Source organism: Gymnodraco acuticeps, unplaced genomic scaffold, assembly GCF_902827175.1.
Source record: "Gymnodraco acuticeps unplaced genomic scaffold, fGymAcu1.1, whole genome shotgun sequence".
NCBI classification, from domain to species: domain Eukaryota; kingdom Metazoa; phylum Chordata; class Actinopteri; order Perciformes; family Bathydraconidae; genus Gymnodraco; species Gymnodraco acuticeps.
The window spans coordinates 1340509-1357854 of record NW_022989913.1 but is presented as its reverse complement, the minus strand read 5'-3'; the positions used below and the strand labels follow the sequence as shown (position 1 = coordinate 1357854).

General features: G+C 40.4%; 1 protein-coding gene across 9 annotated transcripts in view; it reads right to left on the bottom strand.

Moving 5' to 3' along the window:
- Positions 1 to 17145, bottom strand: part of myo9b (myosin IXb) — a 30259-nt gene extending 13114 nt beyond the window's left edge. For 3 of the 9 annotated variants that reach the window (XM_034209751.1, XM_034209752.1, XM_034209753.1), the window contains exons 1-16: positions 16630 to 16995; positions 15121 to 15954; positions 8073 to 8167; positions 7828 to 7890; positions 7533 to 7632; positions 6784 to 6884; positions 4874 to 4997; positions 4205 to 4294; positions 3991 to 4107; positions 3553 to 3687; positions 2607 to 2728; positions 1869 to 2010; positions 1199 to 1388; positions 928 to 1003; positions 210 to 302; positions 72 to 111 (exon numbers count right to left, since the gene is read on the bottom strand). In XM_034209751.1, the coding sequence (XP_034065642.1) occupies positions 72 to 111; positions 210 to 302; positions 928 to 1003; positions 1199 to 1388; positions 1869 to 2010; positions 2607 to 2728; positions 3553 to 3687; positions 3991 to 4107; positions 4205 to 4294; positions 4874 to 4997; positions 6784 to 6884; positions 7533 to 7632; positions 7828 to 7890; positions 8073 to 8167; positions 15121 to 15888 (2256 nt within the window). In that variant the 5' untranslated portion in view covers positions 15889 to 15954; positions 16630 to 16995. The other 6 variants (XM_034209749.1, XM_034209754.1, XM_034209709.1 and 3 more) reach the window with 5 other exon arrangements.
- Between the last annotated feature and the right edge of the window lie 201 nt (positions 17146 to 17346).

Genomic DNA, 17346 nt, shown 5'->3' with positions numbered 1-17346 from the left:
ACAATCACAAGCATCTATGCTTTTTAAAATTACTTTAAAAGCTAACACTGCACTTATCGTTAAAGACTCACCTTTGGAATGAGCTGCTTCTGTCGACCGCTGCGAATTTTCCTGCAGAAAATACACACAAAGTACAGCTCGATACAATAAACAGCTTTGAAGATAATGTGTGTGAAGTCTGTTTAAACTCAAGCCCTATGCCCACTTACTTTCTTTTTTCATAATTGGCAAAGATGTCTTCGAATACATCGAGAGGATGTTCATCAGAGCGATCAAAGGAGAAATCCAGAGTCAGACTGTGGCTGAAAACGTCAGAGAGAGAGATTTTAAGTGTATATTTTGTTTTTGATAAGCACATGTTTACATCCATCTTCTCCCGCTTATCCGTGGTCGGGTCGCAGGGGTAGCAGTTCCAGCAGAGAGCCCCAAACTTTCTTTTCCCTGGCGACATCAACCAGCTCTGACTGGGGGATCCCAAGGCGCTCCCAGGCCAGCGAAGAGATATAATCCCTCCACCTGGTCCTAGGTCTACCCCTTGGTCTCTTCCCAGCTGGACGTGCCTGGAACACCTCCCTAGGGAGGCGCCCAGGTGGCATCCTAACTAGGTGCCCGAACCACCTCAACTGGCTCCTTTCGACGCGAAGGAGGAGCGGCTCAACTCTGAGCACATGTTTACAGGTGTTCATTATTTGTAAGCAACATACATTGTTCCCTCTAGGTCAGGAGAGGTTGTGTACTTTTAATATGTCAGACCTTTTTTAAAAACGGATCTGAATTTGAAACAAAGAAACCCTGCCTGATTCAACAAGTATAGTCAGATTGAATGCATCTTGTTGTATCAAATATATATAACTATTTAAACGGAGACATGTCAGTGGCAGTAAAATCAATTTTCAATTTTTCAATGCACCAGTGTATTAAATGTACCTGGACAGCCTGTCCACAGCAGAGCTGCTCTGTTTAATCTCTCGGAGGGTTTTGCGTGGGCCTGTTCTGGCAGATACTGTGGAGACAAAACAGCAAGTCAGTAGATCATCAGAACATTACTCAAAGAAGAATTAAAATAACACATGAATCAAGTGGAGGACACCTGGGTCTTGGAGAAAAAGTCAGTTAAACAAACATTTTATAACTGCAAAGACAAATCTGCAGATTTTTAAATAAAAATGTGGCTCCATTTGCAACTAAAGCTACCCACGTGATTCTGCCCGCTTGCGTCCCAATTTCTTGAAAATGGTGAGGATGTGTATGGTGGCTCGCAACACTCCCCATCTGAAAAGGGCTTCTGGACTGGACGCGACCAAGTGATGCACGAACGCCCTCTCGCTGCTCCGTAGAAGTGACACGACTTCAGGAAGCATGTGCTCTGTGTTCTTCTGCCGGAAATCCTGAAGAGCAAGAATAATCACGATTAACATGGTGTTATTCCTTTATTCTGGCTGTAGTTGCAACAAAGAGAGCTCCACATTCATTCCATGTCTTCACAACTATGAAAACAACAGGCTTCTTGTGAAGGGAGCAGCATTAATCATTCACTTAGTTCAAACATTTTCCAGGTTTTTCCCACGGTGGCTTATCTGAGAAGGCTACTGCAGACCCTCTCTCTGTCACAGTGGATACTTACTGAAATGCTTTTATATAGGGCTGCTCAATTAAACGTATTTTAATCGCGATTACGATTATGGCTTTCAACGATTACGAAAACAACGTAATCGAAATAAAATAAATAAAATAAAAATTATTATTATTACTTTTTTTTAAATTTCTTTTTTTTGGTTTTTCAGTTGAATTATACTTAAAGTTCAGGGTAATCAACTGTTAAAAACATACTGTTCAAAGATGTTTGCAGTGTGGGAAATAAACTCCACCTTGATTTGATATGTAACCCTCCCAGCAAAGTGTTGAATGACAAAAGTTGACTTTGTATTTGAGGCGGGTTCAAAGAAGGGGTTGTCTTGATGCTGCTGCTGCAACTTGTCCAGCAGGGTTTCATCTGTGCCCTCAGGAAGGCTGAAGATAAACACAAAGGAGGACAGAATATCAATATCAACACACAGTGTGGTATGTGGGAACGATAACAAGAAGGACTTGGGTGAAAACAGTAGGTCACCAGCAATAGAAATGGTCAACTGATGAACTAGAAAGGTACACAAAAACATGCTGAAATTATTATTTAATGTAACAGAATAATGCTGTCTAGCATTCTGAGCATAAACAAGTTATTACTTTATGTGTCGAGTAAAGCTAAATAAAGTATTTGAAATCCTCTTGGATCAACTGTAAATTCCTCTTCACAAAGCTGAATCATGACAAATAGATTTTTAGAGACAATTGTTTTTTAAGTTAATTGGTACTTGAAAATGGAAGATGAAATCCAAAAGCTAGATGTATACAGTATCTATATAAGGATTGAATAGCTGACACAGTTGGAGGAAAGGGTTTGTAACTTATTTGTTAACAAAAAAAACTATACTGTACCTCTCTTTACCCTAAGACTTACTAAGACTAACCTGACAGACCACTTATTCAAATGTATTTGTAAAATATTACTATATGCTTAGATTTAGAAATCATAGCACTTAATGTTACAAGCAAGGCTCACCCACCTGCTCTCATTATCCAGCAGGTCAAAGAGCCCTGTTGACTTCTGGCTGATCAGCTGACTGCAGCCACTGTGGTCTGTGTAGTCGACCTTTGTCCAGGTGATGCCCTCCAACACATAATCCTCCTGAAAATAATTCAATCCCAAATACATAATTATGTTACTCAGAGGAGGTAAATGTATTTGTCTCTGTCGCACTGATGAAGTTTATATATTAGTAAAAGTCAAACAGTGCAAACACATTTTAAAGGTCCCATGTCATGGCCATTTCTACTGATCATAATTCCATTGTTGAGGTCTACTAGAATAGATTTACATTGTTCAATGTTCCAAAATGACATTGGTTTCTCATACAGCATCTCTGTATGTGTATTCACTCTCTGCTGAGGCTCCATTAGCACCCGCGGCGCACCTACAGTGTAAGCGCGCTGCTGCGAGGCTCCACTAGCACCCCCACAGCGCGTCACAGTGTTCCCGCTGAGAGAGTGTGTGTGTGTGAAGAGCTCCACGGATTGGTCCAATGGGAAGAAAAAAATGGAACAAGAGAAATCTCCAACGAGGCGTTCTGGGGCAGCATAGACAGGTATTTTCTGTGTTAGAGTTTTACTCGCTACAGGGTGTACTTTGAGGGTTTGTGACTCTGCAGACCGTTTACATGCAGAAAAAGCTACATAACACTCAAGGGGACGGGTGATAACCAGAAAAGCATGACATGGGACCTTTAAGACTCTTTAATGCCAACTGGATTAAAAAAAAATAACCAGCAAAACCATTAGTATATCTGTCTGTAAGACAATGTAAATATTTTAAGACTTTCACAGGCTCATTGGTGACTCACTGCAGAGGCTATGAAGGCATTAGGATATCCAATAAATGAGCCACTGCAGGTCCAACAAATAATGAATACTAACCACTCTTGAATATCTTGAAAGAATAAAATAAACACATACCTGCTTGAGCGTGAAAATGTGCTGGTTGATGTAACACTGCAGTCTCTCATTAATGTAGTTGATACACAGCTGCTCAAAGCTGTTTGTCTTGAGGTTCTCAAATCCAAACATATCCAGGACACCGATCGACAAACACTAAAAACAACAAACAAGACAATTCAGAACCTCAGAACTTGTAGTAAAAATATAATATGACTGATTTTATTCTGCTTATTCTGCACATATTTCACAATTTGGACAACGAAGATCCTTCCTTTCTATTCAATTGATGATACCATTACAATTTGAATATATAAAAAAATTCCAATCGGCAAAAATGTTTCAAGTCAAAATCATGCAGCCTGTTTTTTTAGGAGGACCATTATTTGACCTTCTCCCATTTGATAAAAAACGTAAATTCCAGCAGACAGTATTGTAGTTTTTGGCTGTGTTACTTACAGAGACGGACTCCTCCATGTCTCGTCGGTTGAGCATTGCGTGGTTGATGTGGAGGACGATCCAGTCAAACAGAGCGCCGTATAAAGACTTCGCCATGGAGTCCCGCACTGTGGAGGCCTAATGTTGCACACAAAGCAAATTACTGCTTTAACTCAACGAAAGACCAAAATCAAACATATCATCCCCTCGTTTATAGTTCATCTTAACTCTGTACCTCTTGTAGTGTGTACGGTGAATCTACGCTCTCCGTGGCGGTCACTTCTCTCTTCTTGGTCAAAGTCTTCACCAGAAGCTCCTTTTTCACCTGGAAAGAAAAATATACAGAGGGTTCCACTACACTGTTACACAATATGTATACCAAATTAAATCACGACTTATGACTGTACTTGATCAACAGCACAGGTTGAAACATGTTTAAAGAAATAACAATACAGGACTAATTTTAGGCATAGCGATGATGCATTTAATCTGTAGGAGTTGCTCTATACACAGAGTGCAAATATAATGACGTGACAGTGATTTCATCCCAAGTGTTAGATCAATAGAAATATTGGGTCTGCAATTATTATAAAAATTGCAATATGGACTACAGAAATACGGACTTAATACAAAAATCTTTGGTACAGATCCTCTTATAATTTTTTTAAAAATCCCAACATGATCATTTAAAATATATCCATGAGAATGAGATGCAAAAATGATCAATTCCTCCTAAATCGTAACTCATACAGCAATTAAAATATTAGTCAAATAATTGCAATACGTTATTTTTTCCACGTCGTGCAGCCTTATAAAAAATAACCAAAGACTTTCCATAATCAATCCAGATGACGATTTAGCACACAGAATACAAAACCAACCGTTTTACTTCAGTTACACGTACTTTGAGCAGGTCGGACAGTGTGGACAAAACGTTTGCCGGTCCGACCTCCAGGACTTCGGCGTCTTCTGACTGCGAGTACGTCACATTTCCCAGGTGCAGGATGGCAGAGAGGATGGAAAAAATACTGTAGAAGAAAAACAGACACACAAACAGATGGTTTATTTCTGCCTGAAATGCACACACTGGATTTGACTTACTGTGCATTTTGAGTCACAATATCCTTTTTAATATACAGTATACCTCGACCCTGAAAGCCTCACTTGAGATATTATTTAAAGCTCTTAAATACAGTTGTTTTGTGCCGCTGTTATTTCGTGTTTACATTGATGTTTTCCTGTGTATTTGCATTTCAAACATGGGACATTTCAATCCTAGATTTGTAAGGTGTTGACAGTTTGCTGCATATTTTATAAGAGTAGTTAAGTGTTTGTGGTCTAGTGTGCGAGAGAGAGAAAGTGACGATGGACACGTTCAGAGCAGAGAGAACACAAACAGTAAAGTGGTAGTAATGGACGGTTCAGGTTTCAGTCTGTCCATTCATAAATCCTGCAGATGAAACAGGTGAGCTTCCGCTTCGACCCTATATGCAAAACAAAGGGATTCAGGACCATGGTCTGGAGGCTGAAGCAGGAAGTTACAGTATGTCCTTTATTTAAGAGCAACATTGTTAGACATTCTTGATAGATATTACATGCCTCCTTAGGGCAACAACATGCATGTCGAGAGACAGTGAGTTAGAAAGAAGAGAACAAAATGAGCCTTTACAGAATATTTAAAGTTCATTTTATGGACTTAACTTAGCGTAAGGAAGTCTCCACTGTATCTATATGTATGTCACTTCACTGGAGGTGTTTGCTAAGGAATGTATGAAGCGCTTCATTTTGTACAAGTCACTTTAATTACAATTGTACTTTGTCTGTAGTTTCTGACTTTATATATGGTGTGTTTCACACTGCACATTGCTCTGTTAGATGTTAGATTGTTATTCACGAGGAGGATGCACCTGAACACATTTCAAACTGTGCTGCCATGCTTTTATGTGTACGCCGTGTCCCGAGGCCATCAGGCACTTTCTGAAATGCTTGCTGCATTTTTCTCCTGCTTGACAAGCTCTGACCTGTTCCTGACACCAGCACGCCGTGTGGAAACTCTACAAGTCAAAGAACAAACTACTCCACATAACTACATCATGATTCGGTTGGTAGAGCTAACTCCCTGTAAACACTGACTGTTAAGGCGGCCCTGCATGCGGCCCCCGGGCCGCCATTTGCCCATCCCTGGCTTAGACTGTCGGGGGACACCTTACTTCTTCCTTCTCTCTGTCTGTACCTGCACCCCCACATTTCTTTTTGGTGTCTATCTACGCCGGGATCCTGAGTCGTGGCTGATCCTGAGTCCTGATTTGAGTCCTAGACTTCGAGTCGTGGCTGAACCTGTCTCTGCGGTCCTGCCTGATTTCATCATACTACTTCCCTGATGACTCCCACAGAATTGTTGACATCCTCGTGGATTCATCTTCTTATTATAGACACATGCATTTCCAAACATTTGGTCTACCTATGCTGTGAAATGTATTATCTCTTCGATTCACACACAGCATCTATTGCACATCTGTCCGTCCTGGGAGAGGGATCCCTCCTCTGTTGTATTGTATTGTCATACTGATATTCTGTACAAACTGTGAAGTCCACTGAGACAAATGTAACATTTGTGATATTGGGCAATATAAATAAACATTGATTGATTGATTGATTGATTGTCATTAGGCAGCTCCGCAGTGTAACAACTACTGAGGAAACCTCAACAATTGCAATGTTTTAATCTAGATATTAAACCTTATTGTTCTTAAGCACTTTTAATTAAGGCCTGCAACATACCAGTTGTGTCGTTCATTATGAAATCATACTCACTGTTTCTTGGTGGAGCTCAGGAAGCCAACCATCTCCATAGCCTGATGGAGCCTCTTGTACTCTTGCCTAAGTTTCTCCTTATCATCCAAATGGAGATCATCCTGAGGGACAATCATATGGGATACGGATAGAAACACGGGTAAATGTTAAGCATAACCACAAATAAACAATGTAAATCTAATGTTAATGTCAACACAAAATCGATAATGTAGAAACACGATTAACATTAACACATCTATTGATGTGTTTGTATTACTGTATCCAAAATAATTTATTTTCCTGTAAATATTTCAGGTTTTATCCGATTCTCTATTATCTCCTATGCTCAAACATTTTTTATTTTTTTTATGGTCTCTATAAATAAATGAACTTGCATATAATGCATTTTAAAGTTGCTCTTCAAACCTGTTAATAAGTTTTAAAAGCAACATTTTTAGTTTTTTCCAAATGTGTTGAGTTTGAGTTCTTTAATGTAAACATGGAGTTAAATTCTCAACATAATAAAAATGATTGTGAGTGAAAGCAGTTGCTCTATAATTCTGGTTAATGTGTAGTTTTACAGTTATGTGAGTGTCTGTTAATCCAAAGCAGAGGCAGCACTTTGACACACTATGACTTTACTGCTGAGAAGTTTCTAGATATTGTGGGATTGTTTCTATAAAACATCTACCAGCAGTTTACCTGCATTTTCATAACAATTAAAGACACATCCTGTCTCTGCTGCTGTAAAGTGTTTGGATCAAAGGTACCTGCTTGAGGTAGAGATAATCCTGTGGCTCTAACAGACGAAACTCCTCTTTCTCTTCTTTCGACGCGCCCACCAGCAGGTAATAAAACACGTGGTAGTTCCTGCGGGTCAGAGGTCACGCAGCACAAATACAGTCATGCTCTGTTATTGACACAACATTTCACTGAACACAATAGTTTTTAGTGTCGTCTGCTTTATATTAGAAGGTTCAAAGTGCAGGTACAATTGGGTGGTAATCTAAGTGAGGTTAAAAAATACAATGTAAATCAGGAGTGCTTTCTGTGCTTCAAATATACCTCTCCCTGTGATCTCTGGACACCAGGCGGCACTTTTCTAGAAGGTACTTCTCGATAACTGCCCTGCAACAGACGCACAAGAAGAGAATGTCAACAAAGCCTTCGAAGCCTTGCTGTGGTTGCCAACACTGTACCATTTATGACATAGGAAGTTAAATATTGATAAATAAATCAACTGTGCTGCAGAGGCCTGGGAGATTCACTACTGAAGCTCAGTGAGATAAATGTAAAACATGAAGACGTACCCTCTGATGACACCGCTCTCCAGATAGTTGAGCTGGATGAACTTCCCAAAGCGACTCGAGTTGTTATTCTCTGCTGTCTTAGCATTGCCAAAGGCCTGTTTAAAACATAGTGGACATAAGTTTTCACTTGAATAAACAGATAAGAGTAGCAATGTTTCTCACAGACACTGGCACCCACACCTAAACATTGGAAAGGGCAGCGATCAAATGTTCCATGGCAGGAGACTTTTCTGTTACCAACCTGACGAGACATTGAAGATCAAGTTGGTCTGACTCTAAACTACAGCTGAAACTATTATTTCTTCTAAAAGGTCTTTAAAATCTCAAAACATTTTGAAATATCTCCATCAAATCTTCCCAGAGCCCAAAATTAGGTTTTCAAATTCAGATAATTTTCTTTATATAATAAGGTGTCTAACTCTTTATCAATTGTTAAAAAGTTCCTGTTACTTTGCTAGCTTTATTTGAATCAAATTATTAATTCATCTCCTAATTGTTGCAGATTTACTCTGTCAACAATAAATGCATCAGGTTCCAGGGTTTTTATAGTTCAAGGAACTGTAAGACATACAGTATGGGTACAGTGGCTCAGTGGATACTGCGCTGAACTTGGAATCAGGGGGTAGCGCGTTTGAGTCCCACTGCAGTCAGCATGTCATTGTGTCCCTGGGCAAGACACTTCACCCCAAATTGCTCCTGTGGGGATTGGCCACAGGACTGAATGTTTGTAAGTCGCTTTGGATAAAAGCGTCTAACAAGTGAAATGTAATATTCTGTTGTTGCGGTTGGCTTATCATTTAGCTATTCCGCTAGGGACGGGTGGTGCAGTGGTCTGTGCGTTTGATCATCAGATCAAGGGGGGCGTTGGGGAACTCCAGTTCGAAACCCGCTCCCGCCCCACTGCGTCAGGCCGAATTTGCTCCTGTGGGTATTGTCCACAGTAGATGACCATTACATGTATGATCTGTATGTGTAATGTGTATTTGTAAAGCGCTTTGAGAGTCTTTGATAAAGCGCTATAATAAATATAAGGATTATTATTATTATTATTATCTTTACAATTGATTATTATATAATTTTAGGTTTCCTTTAATCAATAAAGCACTGCCTACATTAATTGAGTTCATGTTAGTTAGTATCTATGGTTTGTTTTGTTTCATATCATGAATGATATCTGATTAAATGAATAACATATCTCTGTTGTTCACACAAAGTTGGCAATTTTAAAAACACATTTGATCCAATTAAATGTTCTTAGAAATAAAAAAGATTGATTGAAAAGAAAACTGCAGGAATAATGGAAAATTAAGATAGTCATCAATTGCAGATATTGTACAAAAACTTTCACCATCTAAATGGCGACAACAATATGCAAGGGGCTAGTACATTTGGTTTATTCACCAGCCAAAAAAACCCACATCATTTTTGAGTGACAGGTAAAGCATGAAGTGTCACAGAAAGGGATCATTTTGCACCCTGGTAGCAGCTCATGAGGAAACGTAATGACTGCCCTCACATTTGCATGTATTGTTATTCTGTAACTGGAGACGGTATGTAAGGTTGAACAATAACACAACAGACTCCGCCTAAAGTCACCACCAGGTAAAATGACGTAAACAGGATTATGAGCGCCTGTACATTCCAGGTTTCCCAAAGCAAAAGAAAAAAATTGAGCAAAGTCTGCATCTACAAAGGTTTTGTTCTCCCTCATTCCAGTGTGAGTTGTGCAGATGTTCGTGTCGAAACAGGCCAGAGCAGCGTTCGCACAGTGAGCTCGACCTGTCCTGCACACGGCACTGATCTCTGACAGGTACAACTCTGAAAGGCAGGAATGTTCCTCCCTGTGCTCCTGGAAGAGGGAGGGAAAAAGGTGTTCGCCACGTCCCGTTTCAGGGGCTAAATCGTGGGAGGGAGACCATCATGAAGAAGGCATCTCCCCCCTCACAGAGATAGAAACTAATGACGCATTTAAGTAGAACTGGTCTGCATGTAAACACAGACAATTCCAAGATTATCATCAGGGGTTTACCCTCGAGAAACTCCTGAAAAGGTGGGAAATACCAAGAAACACTGGGCTAGGTTGGATAATCCCCAATTTGTCAGAATAAACTGTGACGTTTAACTTCAACAGATGATGGACAACTTCTTTTGAACTGTGACAAACTGTGACAGTTTACAAACTAAGCAATCCTCAATCAATTGAGAAGATCAGCAAATGACTCAATAAGGGAAATAATCGCTAATAATATAAGCCCTATCCAAAAATACAAACAAATTACAATTAAATTGTAACAACATTCCTGTCTTTCTTATCCTGTATATTGTGTTGGGACTCCATTACTTAGTTACAGTTACCCTTTATTGGCCATAACTGGTCTAGTTCTTACAATATATGTCCCGGTCATCAATGACTGCCTTAAGGACAGGATCATGTCGATCAATCAATCAATCAATCAAATAATGTTTAAATAGCCCAATATCACAAATTATACATTTGTCTCAGGGGGCTTTACAATGTAAAATAAAATACAATCTGATATTCCCAGACATATCCTGACATGTCCTGAGTTGCAAATAACAACCCGACAATTGCAATAAAGGACTGATGCAACCTGTGCAAAATAAAATGCAGGACACAAAAATGTGTAACAATGAAAATGAAACACCCGTTGTGTCAGTTTAGAAAGAGAAGAGGACAGCGGGATAGCAAAAGGTTTCAAATCTGCAAGATGTGGCCGAATTCCACCTTGAAATTAAGATTTAAGAGGAACTGCGATCCTTGAATTGAAACACAGTTTATCAAAGACAGAAGAAGCAGAGACAGAGTGCACTGGTGAGAATGAGAGCAGACCTGGCTGAGCCTGTTCTGACACGTTCTTGTTCTCCCTCTGGTGTTCCCTCAAAGACAACGCCCTGCAAATTCCCCCAGTGAAGCTCAGCGCAGCTTCCTGATCACCAACCCAAGCTTAAAGAAAGCAAGGTGCGATCACCTGCTGGCCATTGACTGCAGATCTTCTCCAGATTTTGAAATCAAACACACATTTCAAAGCTGGACTGAATGTAAAGCCAGCTGCAGATACACAGTCGTGTGCAGTTTCTGCTACATACTGATGTAAAATGTGATAAGTCAACAGATAGAGGAAGATGCCCTCCCCCCAAGAGCATGATAAACTTAAAGTTGAATAAAAGTAAAAGTTTTGTCATTTCAGATAAAAAGGAAGTATCTTAGGATGTTACTCATGCATAAGAGGGAAATCCCAAGATGGCAGGAGGCATTTTAACAAAAACAAAACTACTAAATCATACAAACCAATAAACACTCAATACACAGCAGGTATCTTTCCAATAGGTCTGTCTTTTCCTATACTGATATTCAGGTTTGATGTAAAGACTTGTGGTACATCAGTGTTAACCTATAATTAACTTTAATGCCATAATCTCTTTCTTCAGCAATCGTGTTAATTATTTACCCTGGTAAAAAAATGGCACCAAAACAACACGCCACTTTCTTTCCTTAAACTGAATCTCTGCCTCTGTGAACACGTTAGAGCACAACACAACACACTTCCAGGAAGATCAGTTAACAGGAAAAATACTAGCCAATGCGTATTACAAGGAGAAACTTGTTGGACTTGTTTAGAGAGGAAGAATCCATTTGTAACCACTCTCCAACGAAAGGCTGGCCCCTTGGGATTGTGGGTGTGTGTTCAGTAACAAAGCAGGCCAGGATCCGTTGTGTTAGCTTGTGTATTGATGGATAGACATAGCATGTACTTAATGGTAGCTGGAATAGATGTAAGTAAAGAGCCAGCCATTTCCAAAACAATGTGTGTTTTAAATGAACTGAAACCAACCAATGCCTTGCTTCCCCTCTTTCAGATGTGTTCTTGTGCAATGTAAAGAGACTCCTAGTCAAGAAATGCAATGTTTTTCCCATAAAAATCTAAGTTTGGTTAGTTCTAAGGCATTTAGCCTCATATCAGGTATCAGTCAAACCTTGGTGCAATCCAACAGATAACTGGAACAGAGAGCACACAACACAGGGAAGCGGCCTGTTTGTTACTCATTGAAACATTTACCGTAGCACACGGCTGATTTGATAGTGAACAAAGAGACCTATTAACCTAGAAGAGTGAGAGCGAAACTGGAGTGTAAAATAAGTCTGATTTCACGGTCGACAAACAATGCAACTGCTTGGGGGTTTTTGATTTGATGAAATGTCTGACTAAGTGTATTGCAAAACAAACCATGCAAACCCTGATATTTGTACGTTTTCCTGATGATCAAAATTCAGCATGTACAATACAGATTGCTTTGCCTTTGTCTAGGAACTTTGAAGAGATTTTGTCCCTTTATGTTTTGCCATTTGTTGTTTTTCTTGCAAATACAGTACATGATCAATTACAATGTACCTTTTCATTTTGGACTACACCACGTTTTTGTGGTTATTGTTGATTAAACTGACTGGGTTTGGTTGCAAGGAAGTGCAAAACACATGTATTTTTGTTCCCTGTATAAAAAGGAGAGGTTTTTCTTCATTTTACATTTTATGTTTTGGATAAAGAGGTCGAAAAAGGAAATGATATAACAGAAACAGTTTCAGTTAAAACTCTAAAGCTGACCTAAAACAACAAATAAGAAATAAAAACATCCACAATAATCCAACTCATATTCACATCATCCTATGAAGACAGAATGAGACTTGCTTCATTTGACTCTCTGCAGGAAACAGTGAAGGCAGATAATCATCTTAGTTAAACCATCAGATAATCACTCTTCTCAATCAACTAACGTGCGTGCAAGTTGGTTTCTGGTTTGCGACAATTTCTAAAGTTTACTGACGTAGTGTCTCAGAAAAAAAAGAGGGCCAGACTGATGTGCTCGCAGGGGCTTAAACTTCATAGCATGCTTTTTTTATTTATAATTTGTGTTTTCTTAAATAGTTTTTTAGTTATATTTTAGTTCCATTTCTTCTTGCACTATTTTTTACTTGTTTTTATGTCTTGAGTTTATTGTATGTTGTGCTTTCGGAGGAGCCTGAGACTTCGGATTTCCTGCCAATGTATACTAAAGCTACTGCATATGACTTTAGTTATTAGTAGTTGATGTCATAACACAGTGAAATATACAGCAGCAGTAATAAAACCCAAATATATCCTGAAACCTTAACCGGGAATGTTGGACAGTTTTGCTTGACAATTTACAGGGTTCTTACACCTTTTCCAAAGTCAAATTCAAGCACTTTTCAAGCATTTTCAAGGTGCATTTTCAAGCTTTTCAAGCATTTTACAGCGGTTATAAATTACATATTTATATACACATACTTATACTCAAATGATTATTTCCCTAACTCACATTAAATCAGATGTTCTTTATGCTATAAACAACCAAGGACTGTTGACCTCTGGGTGAGTGCTGCTTCCTACCTTCACTGGACTAACAATGGTTAATCCCAAACTGTACTGCTTTTTCCTTGCGTTATTCGCCGCCTCCCTACCCCCTCCTGCGCATAACAAATGCGAACCGCCACTACTATCATGTGTGATTATGAGGTCTCTACACAAGATGAATACGCTACATTCCACTGTCAATGTGCGCACAAAACAAACTAGGCATTGTGACTCACTGCTAGCTCTTGGCCGTGCTCTGATTGTATCACTACTGATGATATCGGGCAATGTGCATGTTCATCCTGGACCTTCTATTGTATGTAGCCCTAGTTCTGACCTGTGCCCTGATGTCAATCTTTGTCACAATGATCTGAGTTTCCCTGACTTCTGCTCTCGTAAAGCTTTAGGTTTTCTACATGTAATTGCTAGAAGCTTACTGCCAAAAATGGACCAGATAAAAGTACTCGTTCACAGCTCAAATCCGGAGGTACTTGTCATCACTGAGTCTTGGCTGAAGAAGAATATCCCAGACTCTGACATCGGCATTGCTGTTTAGGCAGGATAGATCATCTAAAGCTGGTGGAGTAGTTATATTCACAAAGCAACACCTCCAGTGTTCTATCGCCACTAGTAAATCTGTCCCCAAACAATTTGACTACTACTACTACTTACTTACTTACTTATCGTAAACATTAAACTGGCAAATAGCTCTACACTGACAGTCGCTGGCTGCTATCGCCCACCCTCTGCCCCAGCATGTACCCTACCTGCTCTCAGCACCCTCCTGGCACCCCACACTCATTCTGAGTTTGTGCTACTGGGGGATCTAAACTGGGACATGCTCAACCCTCCTGCGCAGGTCCAAAAACAATGGGACTCTTTTAATCTCTCGCAGATTATCCTCACTCCTACACGGTATGACACCAAAAATCCAGAAAAAACCACCCTCCTTGATGTCATCCTCATAAATAACCCTGACAGGTACAAAACTGGCGTCTTCTGTAGCGATCTCAGTGACCACTTTCTTATTGGCTGCATTCGTAATGGCGGCACAATTAAACAGCCAGTCCTTACCACTCACAGACGAATACTGAAACATTTCGACGAACAAGCCTTCCTCTACGACCTGGCTGCTATCAAGTGGGACAGAATTAGCTTGATCCCTGATATCGATGCTGCATGGTCCTTCTTTTATGACTCCTTTGGTATGGTAATCAATAAACACTCTCCCATAAAAAAAATGAGGATAAAAAAACCGATGCAGTCCTTGGTTCAACCGAGATTTAGCTGAACTGCTTCACCTCCAGAACTCCACCTGGCGCAGGGCTCGTCACTCAAAATCCCACGACGATTGGCTATCATTCAGGAACATTTGAAATAAGTGTATACAGGCTATCCTTGAAAACACCTCATAAAATATCAAGCATTTTCAAGGATTTCCAGCACCCGTACGAACCCTGAATTTAACTGACAAATAACTTGATTCTCTGATTGTTGATTGGCCCTCTGTCAACATAGTTTGAAAGAAATTTGACACAGATGGTGAATCAGCAGGAAAGTGTCACACTCTTGTTATTGCCTCTACAGAGCTGACAGTGTGCTACAACATATGCGGGTGTTTGTGGTTTCAGCAGGTGCTTCTCATCACAGTGACCTACCTCGAGCACCGGGCCGGCCCCAAGGACGGTGCGTTCGAGTCCGCTGGAGTTCTGGCTGAGCGCGGTGAGGCAGTGGATGAGATAACTGCTGCTCTCAGTCTTCCCGGAGCCACTCTCTCCAGAAAGCACGATGCACTGGTTCTTCTGCCTGGTCAGCATCGCACGGAAAGCCACGTCTGCTATTGCAAATATATGAGGGCTCAGTTTGCCCAGTGGCTGGTTTTCGTACTTCTTCACAAACTTCGGGTTGTAGTAAAGAGGCAGGAACTTGTTGGGGTTGATGGCGATGAGGATGTTGCTGGCATAGGTGTAGATGTTGAGCCTGTAGAAGCGATGATGTAAAGCCTTCAGGATGCTCTCCTCAGTCACAGTTGGGAGGTTGCAGAGGTCATCGTAGCCGTCTCTGTCGCTTTGTAGTTGGTTGCCTGCACTGTTGTCTTTCTGCAGGATGAAGTAGTACCCTTCCCTCTGAGGGTGCCACCTCTGAGCCTTGCGGGGCCACAGCAGGACTCTCTCCAGAGGGTGGTCCCCGGCCTCCAGCAGCCTCTCCTCCCCGCCACTCTTCCTCACCTCCAGCAGGCTGTACCTCAGGCTGGCGTCCAGGCCCAGAGTGATCACTGCATTGTGGATGACCGCCCTGGCCGTGTCCCCTCTGCTGACCTGCAGGGGACAGTAGGTGGAAGTGTCCCGGGGCAGCCTGGGGTAGATCTGCACAACTCGGGCCTCTCCATTATGTTCAGGGCGCCCGGATCCATCTGTATAGCTCATCCTGATGTCCTGATGTACAGACAGGCCTCAGCATAACTCACTGCCCCAACTCTCGGCCAGCATCCACTGTAGAAACACACATTAAGCTAGGTAAAAATGAAGAAATAGAAAGTGTAATAGGAGTAAAACTATCACAGTTAATCTTACAGTCCTCTGTATGCAATGTAATTATTTCCAGGATATAAAACGTAGGCAAACGACATGCATTTCTCATTGGTTGGTTCATTCCCACAGACTGTATCAACATGTAATACTAAAGATAATCCACATTATGTCATCAAAAGCTAGTTAAAAATTAAGAAATATAAAGTGTAATAAGAGTAAAACTAGCACAGGAAATCTATTGAGTCCTTTGTATGTAATGTAATTATTTCTGGGATATAAAACGTAGGCAAACGACATAACAAATGCATTTGTCATTGGTTGGCTCATTCCCACACACTGTAACAACAGGTAATACTATAGATAATCCACCTCATAATTCCCATATACTCATTAACAAGTGTCAAACGTCAACAAATGCGACTTTAAAATGAAGAAATAGAAAGTGTGATTAAGGTGAAACTATCTCAGGTAAATGTATATTGAGTCCATGCACATTGAGATCTATGTGTGCAAATGACATAACATTTGCATGTTAGTTTGCCTCATTCTCACACTGTATCAACATATACTGTATCAACGATAATCTGCCCAGGTAACAAATACCAAACAGTAACAAGATGACAAAATAAATCTCACCTTTCGAGAAAAACCCACTCATTTCCTTTTCTAATGCCGAAATATTCCTGAAAACGGGAGGAAGAGGAAGGTCTTTGGCGTTTGCGAAATCCAGTCACACAACTTCAGGGGAAAATATGTTTCTTCACCTGAGTTTCTAGAAAAAAAGGTAAGCGAATGAATTGCATATTCACCGTTTTAAATGGTTAACAAGTCATTTCCCAGCAGTTCGGCGACGTTTTAGCTTTAAATCACAGATTCTTAAAGAAATGCACGGTTCACGTCTCGGCGTCGTCCTGGCCGAAAACTTTACTTCCTAGGTTTCTCCAAACACACACTCACACGCATACACACACTGACACACCCGCCGACGATGTAGACACTAATGTTTTACCTTTACTGACCTGAAAGATGTCACACTTTAGCCAACAGGAGGTACAACTGCAGATAAAAACACCACGGCACGTTGTGACGTGTCGAGAGAAGATAACTCTTACACATTAACGAGGAGCAGAAGTTAATAGAGTTTAATTTACCTCATTTGTTATGAGAGGTGAACTCGGGGGTTTAGGCGCCACCTGGTGGAAATCTGGGGTATTACAACCACCTCTCATCACATTAGAGTACTAGCCCTATGGTACTAGCAGATACATGCAGTGAACCACCTAAAAAGTACACTTATTTTACCACATACTGTATAAAGAACATTTAATTTACCACATATAAGTACATTTATTT